General features: G+C 43.4%; 1 protein-coding gene across 3 annotated transcripts in view; it reads right to left on the bottom strand.

The window, feature by feature from the left end:
* Positions 1–14,395, bottom strand: part of AFF4 (ALF transcription elongation factor 4) — a 99,213-nt gene that overhangs the window by 4,937 nt on the left and 79,881 nt on the right. For all 3 annotated transcript variants that reach the window (XM_062189172.1, XM_062189170.1, XM_062189171.1), the window contains 7 exons: positions 8,128–8,222; positions 7,515–7,578; positions 7,267–7,403; positions 6,891–6,962; positions 3,966–4,059; positions 3,242–3,285; positions 1,923–2,143 (listed from right to left, as the gene is read on the bottom strand). In XM_062189172.1, the coding sequence (XP_062045156.1) occupies positions 1,923–2,143; positions 3,242–3,285; positions 3,966–4,059; positions 6,891–6,962; positions 7,267–7,403; positions 7,515–7,578; positions 8,128–8,222 (727 nt within the window). The remainder of the gene's footprint in view (positions 1–1,922; positions 2,144–3,241; positions 3,286–3,965; positions 4,060–6,890; positions 6,963–7,266; positions 7,404–7,514; positions 7,579–8,127; positions 8,223–14,395) is intronic.

Raw genomic sequence — 14,395 nt, 5'->3', positions numbered from 1 at the left:
AACAGAATTTGAGTTAATAAACAAAGAAGAAATTTCAGAATAGAAAACTCTTGGTGAATTTTCTATTTCTTAACAGAATAATGGATCTAGGCAATGACTGTCAATGAATGCTACAAGTTTCAGTTAGAGTTTAATAGGGAATCTGACATCAAAATGGTCAGGGTGATACCACCAGAATGAATCCACTGACCAATTATTACATGCTTCCAAACATGATGCAGCAGGAAATCTAGAGCACCATGCATGAAACATGCCCACCTACAACGCTGAACTTTAACTTAATCAAGTATCAAGATGAAACCACTGTATAAAGAAATTGAGTGGGCAGAACAAGTTATGCGGTATCAGGAAGAAAGCATCAGTGAAATACAGAATATTACACATTCTATGGCTTCTCCTCAACAGCAACGGCACGGCCAAAGACATCGAGGAGGGGGAGGGACTAAAGAGTCTATCAGGGACGTGCAGACATGGCTTGGATTCTGTGTGAAATGAAACAAACTGATTTTTCAACAGGCCTACTTGTCACAACATGAGAAAGTGTGATAGGAGACTAGAGACAAGTTGGTGTAAGGCAGCTATGGCAAACCTCAGCAGCTGTATTGAAGGCGTGGTGGGCATTGTTTTGGAAAGCCCTTAGTACTACCAAAGTATTTTCCGGTAATATGTCATTGTGTCTTGTATCCACTCTAAAATACTTGTGGGGGTAGGAAACGTTATGAGATAGAGAAAGTAAGGGAAGAAAACTGGCAAAATGCTGTGTTGTTGAAGACAAAGCTAAATGAGAGGTGCAGGTGGTTCATTAAACCTTTCCCTTCCTCAGTCAGCATTTCAAATTGCCATGCAACAAGTAAAGAAGAAGAAAGCAGAGGCCAGAGGACCAGCATGGGAGAACGGGGAGCAGGCTGCCTTGGGAGGATTTCAGCTCTACAACCTCTCCTGGGCACTACCAACAGCATTTTAAATTTCAGAAGCAAATCAGGTTTTTAAAAACCTAACTTTATGTTAAATACTGGCATCTGTCTTCTACCTTTCTCTCTCCATTATTCCTCGTTAGGGATAAGAATCTGATTTGCACCTGATGGTCTGTCAGTACTCTAAGTATGTAGATGCACACTGTGACAACACCAACTGGTGGACTCCTTCAATGATTCTCTGTAAAAGATCTACCTGTGTTGATGCTAGTACAAAAGCTTTTTCTTAAGTATCTCAGGTGTAAAAGACGTCTGGATGTAATCCTATACCTCTAACCAAATTTACTGGTAATAATCCCAAAACAGGACATATTTTATGACTTTTATGGTAAGTGCTGCATTTAAATGTGCCAGAATACAGGCATATTTGTTTGTCTTAGACCAAGAACCAGTTTAGTTTAGTTTGAGTCATTAGTTTCTTCCTATCTTTTTTTTTTTTTTTGGACAGGCAGAGTGGACAGTGAGAGAGAAAGACAGAGAGAAAGGTCCTTCCTTTTCCGTTGGTTCACCCCTCAATGGCTGCTGCGGCTAGCGCACCGCACTGATCCGAAGCCAGGAGCCAGGTACTTCCTCCTGGTCTCCCATGGGGTGCAGGGCCCAAGCACTTGGGCCATCCTCCACTGCCCTCCCGGGCCACAGAAGAAAGCTGGACTGGAAGAGGAGCAACCGGGACAGAATCCGGCACCCCGACCGGAACTAGAACCCGGTGTGCCGGCGCCACAGGTGGAGGATTAGCCTATTGAGCTGCAGCGCCGGCCGTCGTTAGTTTCATGACATATATTTTTGAACAAATTCAGTTACATTTAATATGATTATTAGCTAACTGATTATACTGTTAGCTCTAAACCAGGTAACAAACTAAATACAGAACAGCCATTTATTTAACTACATTGTAACAGTTTCTCTGAACAATTCTATCCTTCAAAGTTTATCCAGAGACCTATCTACCTTTTTGTTCTTTGGAAAGCTGTTCAGCTTGGTCCCAGATTTCGGTGGCATAGAGGAAGTTGGATGTAACCTGAACATAGATGGCTGCCATCTGGTGGATCTTCTGTGAAATGGTCACTGATGAGCCACTTGCTGAAGCACTACTGGCCCCAGAAGAGTAATTTCCTGAATTGCCTGGTGACAGCTTTGGAGAAACTGGGGAAGGCATCCCAACAGCTTTGCTACACACAGAAAAACAGGAAGCAGGTTCAAACAGACATGGTAAACATTATAATCAACGTATACTGGAATCCTTCTACACCACGGTTTTGGAAATTTAATGATTCTTTTAACTAGAAGGCTTTTCAGAGAAGTACCATTTTTTCTAAATAAGAACTAAACGCCACAGCGAATTATAATCTTCTCTAGATCCTTTATTACAATGAGTAACAACAGAAGAATAGATGGCAGGACTGAAGAACTCATACACCTTATTAGCAGCAGTTCAGTGGCTTGGAAGCCACATCCCCTCACTCTGGCCCAGCACACATCTCCCATCTAGTCAGACACGTAATTACCTCTTTTTCAAATTGTTCTGAACCTCATAATTGCTGGCATTTTTCAAAAGTGACCAAGAGGCACACCTTTTTAATCAACTACAATCATCTTAAAATTCCTATCAATTAAATACTTTTTAGGAAACACATACATTGAAATCTTTCATGTTTATTGAAAGAGTGCTCAGTTTGCAGAAATGCCAAACACTACGGTCACACACTGAAAAAGGAAAATTAAACAAAAGCTGGGGTAAAAAGCTGTTTGTTTATACTTTTACCTGCACTTTTAGCGTGATAAACTTGGCTGGGCAGAGACAGAATGTCCGTTCACGTAAGCATAATAACTGAACACATAAAACTATAAAATAAAAAAGATTTCATTTGATTCTCCTCCTTTGGGGTGAGGTAGTGATGTAGGGTTGGAGGACAAGCCACAATCACGCCACTTTCATTAAATTCTGGTAATGCCAACACTTGAGTGAAGCTAACACACTCAAGTTGCTGGAAATCAAATGCTAGAAGAGTGGAGGTGCTGTTAAAAAATCAAGATTGCTGCATGATAAAAATGTTCCATCTCCAGCCTTTCTAGGATTCATTCATTTATATCTTTACATTTATACAAAAGAGGAAAAAATTTTTAAAAATACTTCATTAAAAATGGGTTTTATTTTTTAAATAGTCACCTTTCCATTTTTGGGAACTGGACCCTACCCATTCCACCTTTATATTATCAATTAATAAACCTGTCACAAATAATATTTTATGTAATAAAATTTTACCTACCTTCCCAAGCCAGGGGATGGTGCTTGAGAATTATTATAAGAATTCTGTGGAAAAATAAAATGTACTTGAAAAAAACCCTTTTACATAAGAAGTACTAAATATACTGAAAAGTACTGAGCCAGAGCTGATGTTAAGCTTTATACATTTAAGACACCAAAACATGTATGCATGGCTATTTATGAACATACAACAGAAAGAAGTTATTAAGTGAGAGATGGAATCTGGAAGAATTTACAGAAGGCAAGGGGCCAATGAATCACATTCAGAAAGATAAAGGGGAGAAGTAAGGGCAGAGAGCTGAATACAAAGAGACAAGGTACGTGACCCATAACAGTTACCCACAGCAAAGGTTAGCACAAGCAAGGAACAAGATTATGAGGGACTAAGAAGCCAGGGTAAGGAGTTTAAACTTGATGCTGTAGGCACTGCTAAGCTACTGCTGCTCTGAAAACCACAGAAGATGTTTCAGGAAGCTAAGACAACAGTTTAAAGGAGGACAGTTGAGTAAACAAAAGATGACTAACGAAGTGTAGATATGGCAGCTACATTTGCCTGCACTGAGCCATACGTGCATTTAAATGCGTTCCCAGAAACCTCAAACTTATCTGAAAGTTCCCTAACAGTAGCTCCTGGCCTCCTATTTTACCTAAACACAAGAGTACTTTTGGGGTGGCAATGGGAGCCTATAACTTCTGTCTCCTAGGCACTGGACCGACACACTTACCTTGAGGTGCTCTGTCAGTGTCTTTGAGTACTTCAGAGCATTCTCCTTCTTCAGCTTGAATAGCCTCAGGTACAGCAAAGACTGGCATCGCAGGCTGGCAAATGAAAAAGGGCAGTTTGCTTACTAGGACAGCAGTCTCTGGACATGTCTGCACAGACGATCTTTGCATTTTGCAAGAGTACAACATTGGCTTTTGACAGCAGACCCGGGTATAATGTCAACAACAACATCAGCCTTTAAGCAAAACCAAAAAATGTGCTACACTTATAGTACATACCCTGGAGTAGGGGAATATGGCTAAGAAACCTAGGACTAGGGACTGGCACTGTGGAGTAGTGGGTAAAGCTGCCGCCTGTAGTGCCAGCATCCCATAAGGGCACTGGTTCGAGTCCCAGATGTTCCACTTCCTATCCAGCTCTCTACTATGGCCAGGGAAAGCAGCAGAAGATGGTCCAAGTCCTTGGGCTCCTGCACCCATGTGGTAGACCCAGAAGAAGCTCCTGCCTCCTGGCTTTGGATTCACCCACTTCCGGCCGTTACGGCCATTTGGGGAATGAATCAGCAGGTGGAAGACTTCTTTCTCTCTCTCTCTGCTTCTGCCTGCCTGTAACTCTGCCTTTCATATAAATAAATAAATCTTTAAAAAAAAAAAAAGAAAAAAGAAACCTAGGACTAGCCCCCATTATTTGCTGACATTCAAACTCAAAACCCATAGGACACAAGTATGTCCTAGTGATGTATGCATTAAAAACAAAACTGCTAAGGGGCAGAATCTCCAAATCAAATTATAAACAATCTGAATTAAAAAAAAAAAACTAGGAAATTCAAGTATTAACTTACAACTCTGATGGAACATATAAATCTTAACATGGCTTAGGAAGATCCTGCAAGACCGTCCCTCATCCCTACCCAGCCACGACCACTTCTCATTGCTCTTCTTTTTCTGTCTCCTACTTTATTCCTTTCCACCACCCATGTTGTTCCTTTCGCCTAGAGTAGGTCTCCCTGTCCCTAATTTTTTTATTTTTTAAAAATTATTTATTTGAGAGGACTGGAGAGAGAAAGAGAGGGACAGACAGACAGAATGACTGACTCTGTCTGCTGGTGCACTCTCCAAACACCCACAATGGCAGCAGGATTAAGGGAGGTAGGAGATGACTCAGAAACTAGAGAGCTGGAAATTCAATCCGGGTCTCTCTTGTGAGTGGCAGGAATATAATTACTTGAGTCATCTTCACTACATCCCAAACGTGCAACAGGAGCTGTAATCAGGAGCCAGAGTTGTAGCCGGGAATTGAACCCAGCTTCTCTGATGTAGGATGTGGGTGTCCTAACCACTAACCTAAGTGCCTGCTCCCACCCTCTATTCTTATACTCAGAGTTGCATATACTTTCCTGTCAAGGGACTTAGTTCCTTACTTTCTGTCTCCTCACACCATACTAAAAATTCCATGACAAACAGGACTGTGTCTGTTTTATTCACAGTTGCATTCCCACTGTTAAACACAGGGACAGGTAAAGAAAATGTCTATTAACAAAACTAACTCACAAAATCTCCCTGGGACAAAAAAAATTACATTCTGTATTCTGGGCAAGCTAGGTGCTTGCTCCCTAAGGTGAAGGGGAGAGAAAAGGGCACCAAAAGGGTCCTGGGAACTGTGGGGAAGGAGTGTGCATTTGGCTTGGTGAGGACGCCACCTGAAACATCCACATCCCATATCAAGTGCCTGAGTTTGACTCTTGGCTCCACTTCCCATCCCAGTTTCCTGCTAATGCACACCTTGGAAAACAGTGGTGATAGCTCAAACATCTGGGTCTGTATCACCTACATGAGAGACTGAACTGAGTTACTCCTTGCCAGCTTTAGCTTGGCCCAGCCTCAGCTGTTGCAGGCATTTGGAGAGTGAGCCAGTAGATGGAAGACTTTTCTAACTCTGTACTTTCCAAAAAAAAAAAAAAAAAAAAAAAAAAAAATCACAAAAGCCAGAACACTCTGGAAAAGTGACCATTTAAGGTCATAGAGGGGGCTGGCGCTGTGGCACAATGGGTTAAAGACCCCACCTGTAGGGCCAGCATCCCATATGGGTGCCGGTTGGAGTCCCAGCTGCTCCACTTCCAATCCAGCTCTCTGCTAATGTGCCTGGGAAAGCAGCGGAGGATGGCTCAAGTCCTTGGGCCCCTGCACTCACATGGGAGACCCAGAAGAAGCTCCTAATTCCTGGCTTCGGATCGGCTCAGCTCCAGCTGTTGCAGCCATTTGGGGAGTGAAATAGCAGATGGAAGACCTCTCTCTCTCTGCTACCTCTCTCTATAACTCTTTCAAAAAAATAAAATAAATATTGAAAGAAAAAAAAAAGATAATAGAGGATGGGGCTGGCACTGTGGCACAGTAGATTAAGCCTCCGCCCGTAGCACGGCATCCCTATGAGAGCTGGTTCATATCCTGGCTGCCTTCTTCCAATCCAGCTCTCTACTACTGCCTGGGAAAGCAGCAGAGGATGGCCCAACCCTGTACCCGAGTGGGAGGCCCAGAGGAAGCTCCTGGCTCCTGGCTTCGAGTGGACCAGCTCTGCTCTGGACATCTGGGGAGTGAACCAGCGGATGGAAGACTTTTCTCTCTGTCACTCTCTCTCTCTCTGTAACTCTGTCAAATAAATATAATCTTTAAAAAAAAAAAAAAGATAATGGAGGGTTCTAATATCAGCCTCACCCTACCATGGCTTCCATTAAGAGGGCAATGGATCAGAGATTGACAACAACTAATATCTTTCAGTAGTAATTTAGAGTTATTTCCTGCCCATCCATCAAGAACAGAATTATGCCAGGGTTACAGAAGTTTGATTCCAGGGTAACACTGGGAAGAGCACACACAATTTACTAAGAAACTGCTTGTCATTAGCAGAAGCTAGAATATACAACACTTACCAGAGTACTGTGAGTCTCTTATCTGCAGCTGTAGCGTCTGGTGCCAAGTAACTCTTCAGCTTCATAGTGTACCTGTGAGTTACAAATAACAAACAAATGACAAACTCAATGTAAGTCTTTATCTTGATCTCACGATTTCTGTTGTCCTCCAAGCATAAGAATCAAACCTAAGCATAGGCAAAACAACAACAACAAAAAACAGAAAAAACAAAAACAAACAAAAAAAAACAACCCCACTGAATGATCTAGCTCTCCTCATCCAAGGAAAATAAAGGGTTAAGCATCCCCTTCAGTTCACTGCATATAGAGATTTGAGCCTCTGCCTAGACAAACCAAAATTGTGACTGCCCAGGATGTGACAAGTTCTCCCACTTACTTGATGAGCTCCACTGTCTCTGAATACATAGGGAATGGGGATTTAGATTCCTGAGCATTTTTCTCCAAAGCGTTCCCACATTCAATGAAAGATACCACAGCATCAAGATAGTAGACAGCTTTCTCAAACCTATCAGACTGAAGAAAGGAGAATAAAAATAGTGAGCAATGATCTACCATTACTACAAACAAAGAAATGAGGTTAAGTTAGTATGATTAAAGACAAAAGTGAGGAGAAAATTTACATACCAATGCATCTGCATTGTGCTTTAACTTTTTTGCTTCTTGTAAATAATGGTCTGCGGAGTAACTTCTGCAAGGGAAATTTTCATTTTAAGTGACATGATAAGATAATAATATTAGTTTTCTTGTCTGCAAGTAAAGAAAGTGAGCTGCTACTACATGCTCAGTTCAGTTCTTTTCTCACAAATGTTTCTATCAGGTTAAGAGCATCAGTCGTGTTCACCAACTCACAGCAAATCAAACTACTTAGTTCAATACTAATTTGCCCAAGTTGCTTGAAAGATTAGGAGTAATTAAGATGTGACTAGCAGAAACAACCTTTTACCAAAATGGAAAAAAAGAACACTGCTCTTCTTTGTGTAAGAAAATCCCTACCTTAAACAGTGACATCAGCAGCAATAAGGTTTTTCTGGAAGGCACATCATTTACCTTGCTTATCAAATCACAGAAGTAAAGTCAATGGAGCAGTATGTGGCCTAGTGGGTACCTTTCAAACTCAAGCCTAAATATTCTATGGGTCACATACAAATATGAATCCTTCTGACTGCAGACAGAAATTAAAATGAGCTTCTGACAGGAATGATTTCTTTAGGGCATAAAAGAATAAAAAAAAATTCACCTGTCATCAAAGGCAAGTTTTGTTCTTCGAGGCTTAGAAGCATCAGGAGTCGGTGTAGATGGAGGACAATTAGAGGTGCTATTCGGAGCCTTTTCCTGACCAACAAAATATATAATCACATTGAAAACTGTGAGTGAAATTCATAGTGTTTCTTCAGCCACTGGTAAAAAAGAAACAAATTCCACTGCCTTCGATAATTAAATCTACCCCGTGGATGTATGAATATTTCACCATGAGAACACCCAACACCACATTATTTTACTAGTTGGGCTTAATATCCATCTAAAAATACCAAAAATGTAACTCATGAGATCAGAGTAAATTCTAAGTTCTTTACAGTAAAATTTGCCTGTTTAGTTAGGAAATAGCTTTCTGAATTTTATGTTTCAGTGTAAAATTTCTAGGATACCTTTTCTTCTGTTTTGTACAGACCTAAAAGCACCTGAATTTTAGAGGCCAGTGTTGTGGTGTAGCAAGTAAAAAAGCAGCCCATGTGGGTGCCGATTTGTGTCCAATCTGCTCCACTTCCCATCTAGTTCCCTGCTAATGGCCTTGGGAAAAGCAGCAGAAGATGGCTGAAGTGTTTGGGTCCCTGTGACCCACATGGGAGACATAAAAGAAGCTCTGGACTCCTGGCTTCAGCCTGCTTCAGCCCTGGCCGTTGGGGCCATCTGGGGAAGGAACCAGAGGGTGGAAGATTCCCCTTTCTGTCTCTCCCTCTCTTTCAAGTAAATAAACAAATCTTAAAAAAAAAAATACACGGGGGCCGGCGTTGTGCCACAGTGGGTTAACATCCTGGCCTGAAGTGCCGGTATCCTATATGGGTGCAGGTTTGAGATCTGGATACTCCACTACCAATCCAGCTCTCTGCTGTGGCCTGGGAAAGCAGCAGAGATAGCCAAGTCCTTGGGCCCTTGCACCTGTGTGGGAGACCAGGAAGAAGCTCCTGGTTCCAGCTGTTATGGCCAGTTGGGGAATGAACCATCAGATGAAAGACCTCTCTCTCTCTCTCTCTCTCTCTCTCTGCCTCTCCTCTCCCTGTGTAACTCTTTCAAATAAATAAATAAATAAATATATTTTTTTAAATGAGTTTTGATTTAAGGAAAATGGAAAGTTTTCTGAAGAAAAAACAAACAAAAAAAAACTGTCAACATACTTTATTATTACAGAAAAAATGTGTAAGAAATCCTGGCCTTCTAGATTACCTAATTTTTCTTTTTTTAAAGATTTATTTATTTATTTTTTTGACAGGCAGAGTTAGACAGTGAGAGAGAGACAGAGAGAAAGGTCTTCCTTCCGTTGGTTCACCCCTCAAATGGCTGTTACAGCCGGCGCTGCACCAATCCGAAGCCAGGAGCCAGGTGCTTCTCCTGGTCTCCCATGCGGGTGCAAGGCCCAAGGACTTGGGCCATCCTCCACTGCCTTCCGGGCCACAGTAGAGAGCTGGACTGGAAGAGGAGCAACTGGGACAGAATCCGGCGCCCTGACCAGGACTAGAACCTGGGGTGCTGGCGCCGCAGGCGGAGGATTAGCCTAGTGAGCCTCAGCGCCAGCCTAAAAGATTTATTTTTATCTATTTGAAAGACAGAGCTACAGAGGCAGAGACAGAGAGAGAGGTCTTCCATCCGCTGGTTCACTCCCCAGATGGCCTCAATGGCTGGAGCTGTGCCTATCTGAAGCCAGGAGCCAGGAGCTTCTTCCAGTTTCCCACAAGAGTGCAGTGGCCCAAGAACTTGGGCCATCTTCTACTGCTATCCCAGGCCATGGCAGAGAGCTGGGTCGGAAGAGGAGCTGCCGGGACTAGAACCGGAGCCCAAATGGGATACTGGCGCTTCAGGCCAGGGCTTTAACTTGCTGTGCCACAGTGCTGGCCCCCTAATTTTTCTTTAGTTTAGGTAAAAAACAGCATACTTTCTACCTAAATTGTGGACTTTTCTTTTTTTAAAAAAGATTTATTTATTTATGTGAAAGGCAGAGTTACAGAGAGGCAGAGGTAGAGATAAAAAGAGGTCTTCCACTTGGTGGCTCACTCCCCAATGGCAGCAATGTCCAGACCAGCTAGGAGCCAGGAGCCAGGAGCTTCTTCTGGGTCTCCCACAAGGGTGCAGAGACCCAAGGACTTGGACCATCTTTTATTGCTTTCCCAGGCCATAGCAGGGAGCTGGATTATTATTATTTTTTTTAAATTTACTTATTTATTTATTTGAGAGGTAGAGTTACAGACAGTGAGAGGGAGAGAGAGTGAGAAAGGTCTTCCTTCTGTTGGTCCACTCCTCAATGGCCGCCACGGCCGGAGCTGCGCCGACCCGAAGCCAGGAGCCAGGTGCTTCCTCCTGGCCTCCCACACAGATGCAGGGACCCAAGCACTTGGGCCATCTGTTACTGCTTTCCCAGGCCATAGCAGAGAGATGGATTGGAAGAGGGGAAGCCGGGACAAGAACTGGCGCCCATATGGGATGCTGGTGCCACCGGTGGAGGATTAACCTACTGCGCCACGGCGCCAGCCCCAGAGAGCTGGACTGTAAGTGGAGCAGTGGGGACTCGGACAGGTGGTCATAAGGAATGCCAACACTGCAGGCGGTGGCTTTACCCACTATGCCACAGTACCAGCCCTGGATTTTTCTTTAATAAACCCATATCTAATTGCCTAAATGGGAAACTCTCAAGACTAACAATACAATTTTAGTAACTGTGTAGTGCTCTTATGGTCTTGAAATCAAAGTGGTAGGAGCCTATTCAATATTTTGCTGAAATATACTGCATTCGAGGGGGCCAGCGCCATGGCGCACTAGGTTAACCCTCTGCCTGTTGCGCCGGCATCCCACATGGGTGCCGGGTTCTAGTCCCAGTTGCTCCTCTTCCAGTCCAGCTGTCTGATGTGGCCTGTGAAGGCAGTGGAGGATGGAACAGGTGCTTGGGTCCCTGCACCAGCATGGGAGACCAGGAGGAGGCACCTAGCTCCTGGCTTCGGATAGGCATAGTTCCGGCTGTTGTGGCCATTTGGGGAGTGAACCAACCAAAGGAAGACCTTTCTCTCTCTCTCTCACTGTCTGTAACTCTACCTGTCAAATAAATAAATAAAAATCTTTTAAAAATATATACTGCATTTGATCCAATAAATATTTCCTAGTTACTCAGGAAGTTAAGTCCTGGAGAAAACTCAAGACACAAATTTCTGTTTTCAGGATGCTGATAAACTTCTAAAAGGAACTTCCTTCCTTCATAAGGAAGAGAAAGAGACAGGAATTTTTATATATGCCAAAAGAAAAGCCAAATGAGCAGATAACTCTCTCTTTCAAAAACAAAAAGTGATAGAAGCTTTCAAGAACAGAGGCCTCAAATTCTACAGTTAACAGATGGGAGGTGGAGAAAGCCAGTCAGCAGGCGGACAGGGATCTGGGGCAGTGAGTTAGAGTCAGGTCCTTGGGACGTTAGGGATAATTAGCAGGATAAACTGCTGCAGGAGGGTGTGCAGCTGGGAAAAAGCCTTCTGTGTGTCTCAGTTTGATAACTGTTCATAATCAAAATGACCTCAATTAAAAATTTAATCATCACACTTAGTAAGCATGACAAACAGCCTTTACCAAGTCTAATTTTTCAACCCTCAAATTTTTGCTTTACTGTGTAACAGTAATACAATGAATTATGCTTTTAAAATTTAGTTATTTTCATAAATTTTGTTTTGTATACTCTGATTTCAGGGAGTTTACTTCTGATTACAACAGTCTAGAAAGCAATGCCAACAATACAGTACACAAACAGAAGGTCAGTCAACAGTACTGAGGTACCTGATCCAAATCCCCGTCCACAAATATGAGGAACATTCCTCCACATTATCAGTGTGCTAGGGATAATAATAATGAGGAATTTCAATGCTAAACTGAATAGATTTTTCTCTATTTCATGAATTAAGCCAAATAGTTGCTTTGTCACTTCACGTAATGTAACTTATTTATAAAGTCTAATTCTAAAAAACTCAAAGCCCATCTGAAACTTCAGCAGTTGGAGCCATTCAGTTATTATTTTAAAAACTTCCGGGGCCAGTGCTGTGGCATAGTATGTAAAACCGCTGCCTGCAGGGCCGGCATCCCATTATGTGTGCCAGTTCGAGTCCTGGCTGCTCCACTTCTGATCCGTCTCCTTGGTATGGCCTGGGAGAGCACAGAAGATGGCCTAAGTCCTTGGGCCCCTGAGCCCAAGCTCCTGGCTCCTGGCTTTGGATCTGCACAGCTCTGGCCATTGCAGCCAACTGGGGAGTGAACCAGTGGTTGGAAGACCTCTCTCTCCCTCTTTCTGCCTCTCCTTCTCTCTGTGTGTAACTCTTTCAAAGAAATAATTAAGTCTTTCAAAAAAAAAAAAAAACTTCCATGGTTGAGCATTTAGCTTATGATGTTGCTTGGGATGCCTTCCATCCCATATCACAGTGCTTGGTGTGAGTTCTGGCTTTGTTTCTGATCCAACTTCCTATTGATATGCATCCTGGAAGGCAGCAGGTGATGGCTCAAGTACTTGGGTCTCTGTCACCCATGTGGTGGACCAGAATTTAGTTCTGGATTCCTGGCTTCAGCCTTGCCCAGACCTGACTGCTGTGGAATTTGGAAAGTAATCAATGGACAGATCTCTCTCACTTTGTGTGTCTGTCTCTCTCTCTCTCTTCCTTTCAGGTAAAGTAAATATATGTAACTAAAAAAACAGAAACAGAAATAAAAACTTCCAAAGCCAACTTTTCCTATTTTGGATTTCTTTCTTTCTTTCTTTCTTTCTTTCTTTCTTTCTTTCTTTCTTTCTTTCTTTCTTTTCTTTTCTTTTCTTTTCTTTTCTTTTTTTTTTTTTTTTTTTGACAGGCAGAGTGGACAGTGAGAGAGACAGACAGAGAGATTCAGGTCTTCTTTTTCCGTTGGTTCACCCCCCAATGGCCGCTGTGGCCAGTGCGCTGCAGCCGGCGCACCGTGGTGATCTGAAGCCAGGAGCCAGGTGCTTCTCCTGGTCTCCCATGCGGGTGCAGGGCCCAAGGACTTGGGCCATCCTCCACTGCACTCCCAGGCCACAGCAGAGCTGGACTGGAAGAGGAGCAACCGGGACAGAATCTGGTGCCCTGAATGGGACTAGAACCCGGTATGCCGGCGCTGCAGGCCGAGGATTAGCCTATTGAGCCGCGGCACCGGCCCCTATTTTGGATTTCTATATTAATTAATATGCATGTGGCCAGATGACTAACTGCTTCCACTGCCTCAGATTATTGTAGAAGCTTAGCATTAAGATTCTATCATAGGGGCTAGCGCTGTGGTATACAGTAGGTTAAGCTGCTTATTGAGACACTGGTATCCCATATCACAGAGCTTGTTTGAGTCCCCAGTTGCCTTATTTCCAACCCAGCTTTCTGCTAATGAAACTGGGAAAGAAGGAGAAGATATCTCAAATACTTGGGCCTCTGCCACTCACTTGCCCAGCTGGAGTTCTGGGCATCCTAGTGCAGCCCCAGATGAGCCTCCTTGGCTGGTGTGGCCATTTGGGGAGTGAACCAGTGGATAGAAAATCTCACTCTCAGCCGGCATCGCAGCTCAATAGGCTAATCCTCCACCTGCGGCGCCGGCACACCGGGTTCTAGTCCTGGTTGGGGCGTCAGATTCTGTCCCGGTTGCCCCTCTTCCAGGCCAGCTCTCTGCTGTGGCCCGGGAAGGCAGTGGAGGATGGCCCAAGTGCTTGGGCCCTGCACCCACATGGGAGACCAGGAGAAGCACCTGGCTCCTGGCTTCAGATCAGCGCAATGCGCCGGCTGCAGTGCACCAGCCGTGGCAGCCATTGGAGGGTGAACCAACAGCAAAAGGAAGACCTTTCTCTGTCTCTCACTGTCCACTCTGCCTGTCAAAAATAAAATAAATAAATAAATAAATAAGAAAATCTCACTCTCTCCCTTTTTGTCACTTGCCTTTTTAAATAAATAAATACGTCATTAGAAACATAAAGAAATATGACATTGGGAGCAAAGCACACAGGCCTATACATTAAATAGGACGTTTACAAAAACTTCAAAGTATCACCCTGAAAAAGTCACATGGAATTGAGAATGATTTCCCTTATATATCACTTAATACACACACACACACATATTTATGATTTATTTATTTGAAAGGCAAAGCTACAGGGGAGGAGCAAGAGATAGAGAGGCAACAGCTAGGGCTGGAGCAGGCCAAATCCAGAAGCCTGAAATTCTATGCAGGTCTCCCACAGAGGGAGCAGAGACTCAAGCACTCAAACCATCTTCTGC

This window comes from Lepus europaeus, chromosome 4 (assembly GCF_033115175.1).
Source record: "Lepus europaeus isolate LE1 chromosome 4, mLepTim1.pri, whole genome shotgun sequence".
NCBI lineage: Eukaryota > Metazoa > Chordata > Mammalia > Lagomorpha > Leporidae > Lepus > Lepus europaeus.
Note: the sequence above shows the minus strand (reverse complement) of the source record. Positions and strands in the feature narration are given on the sequence as shown.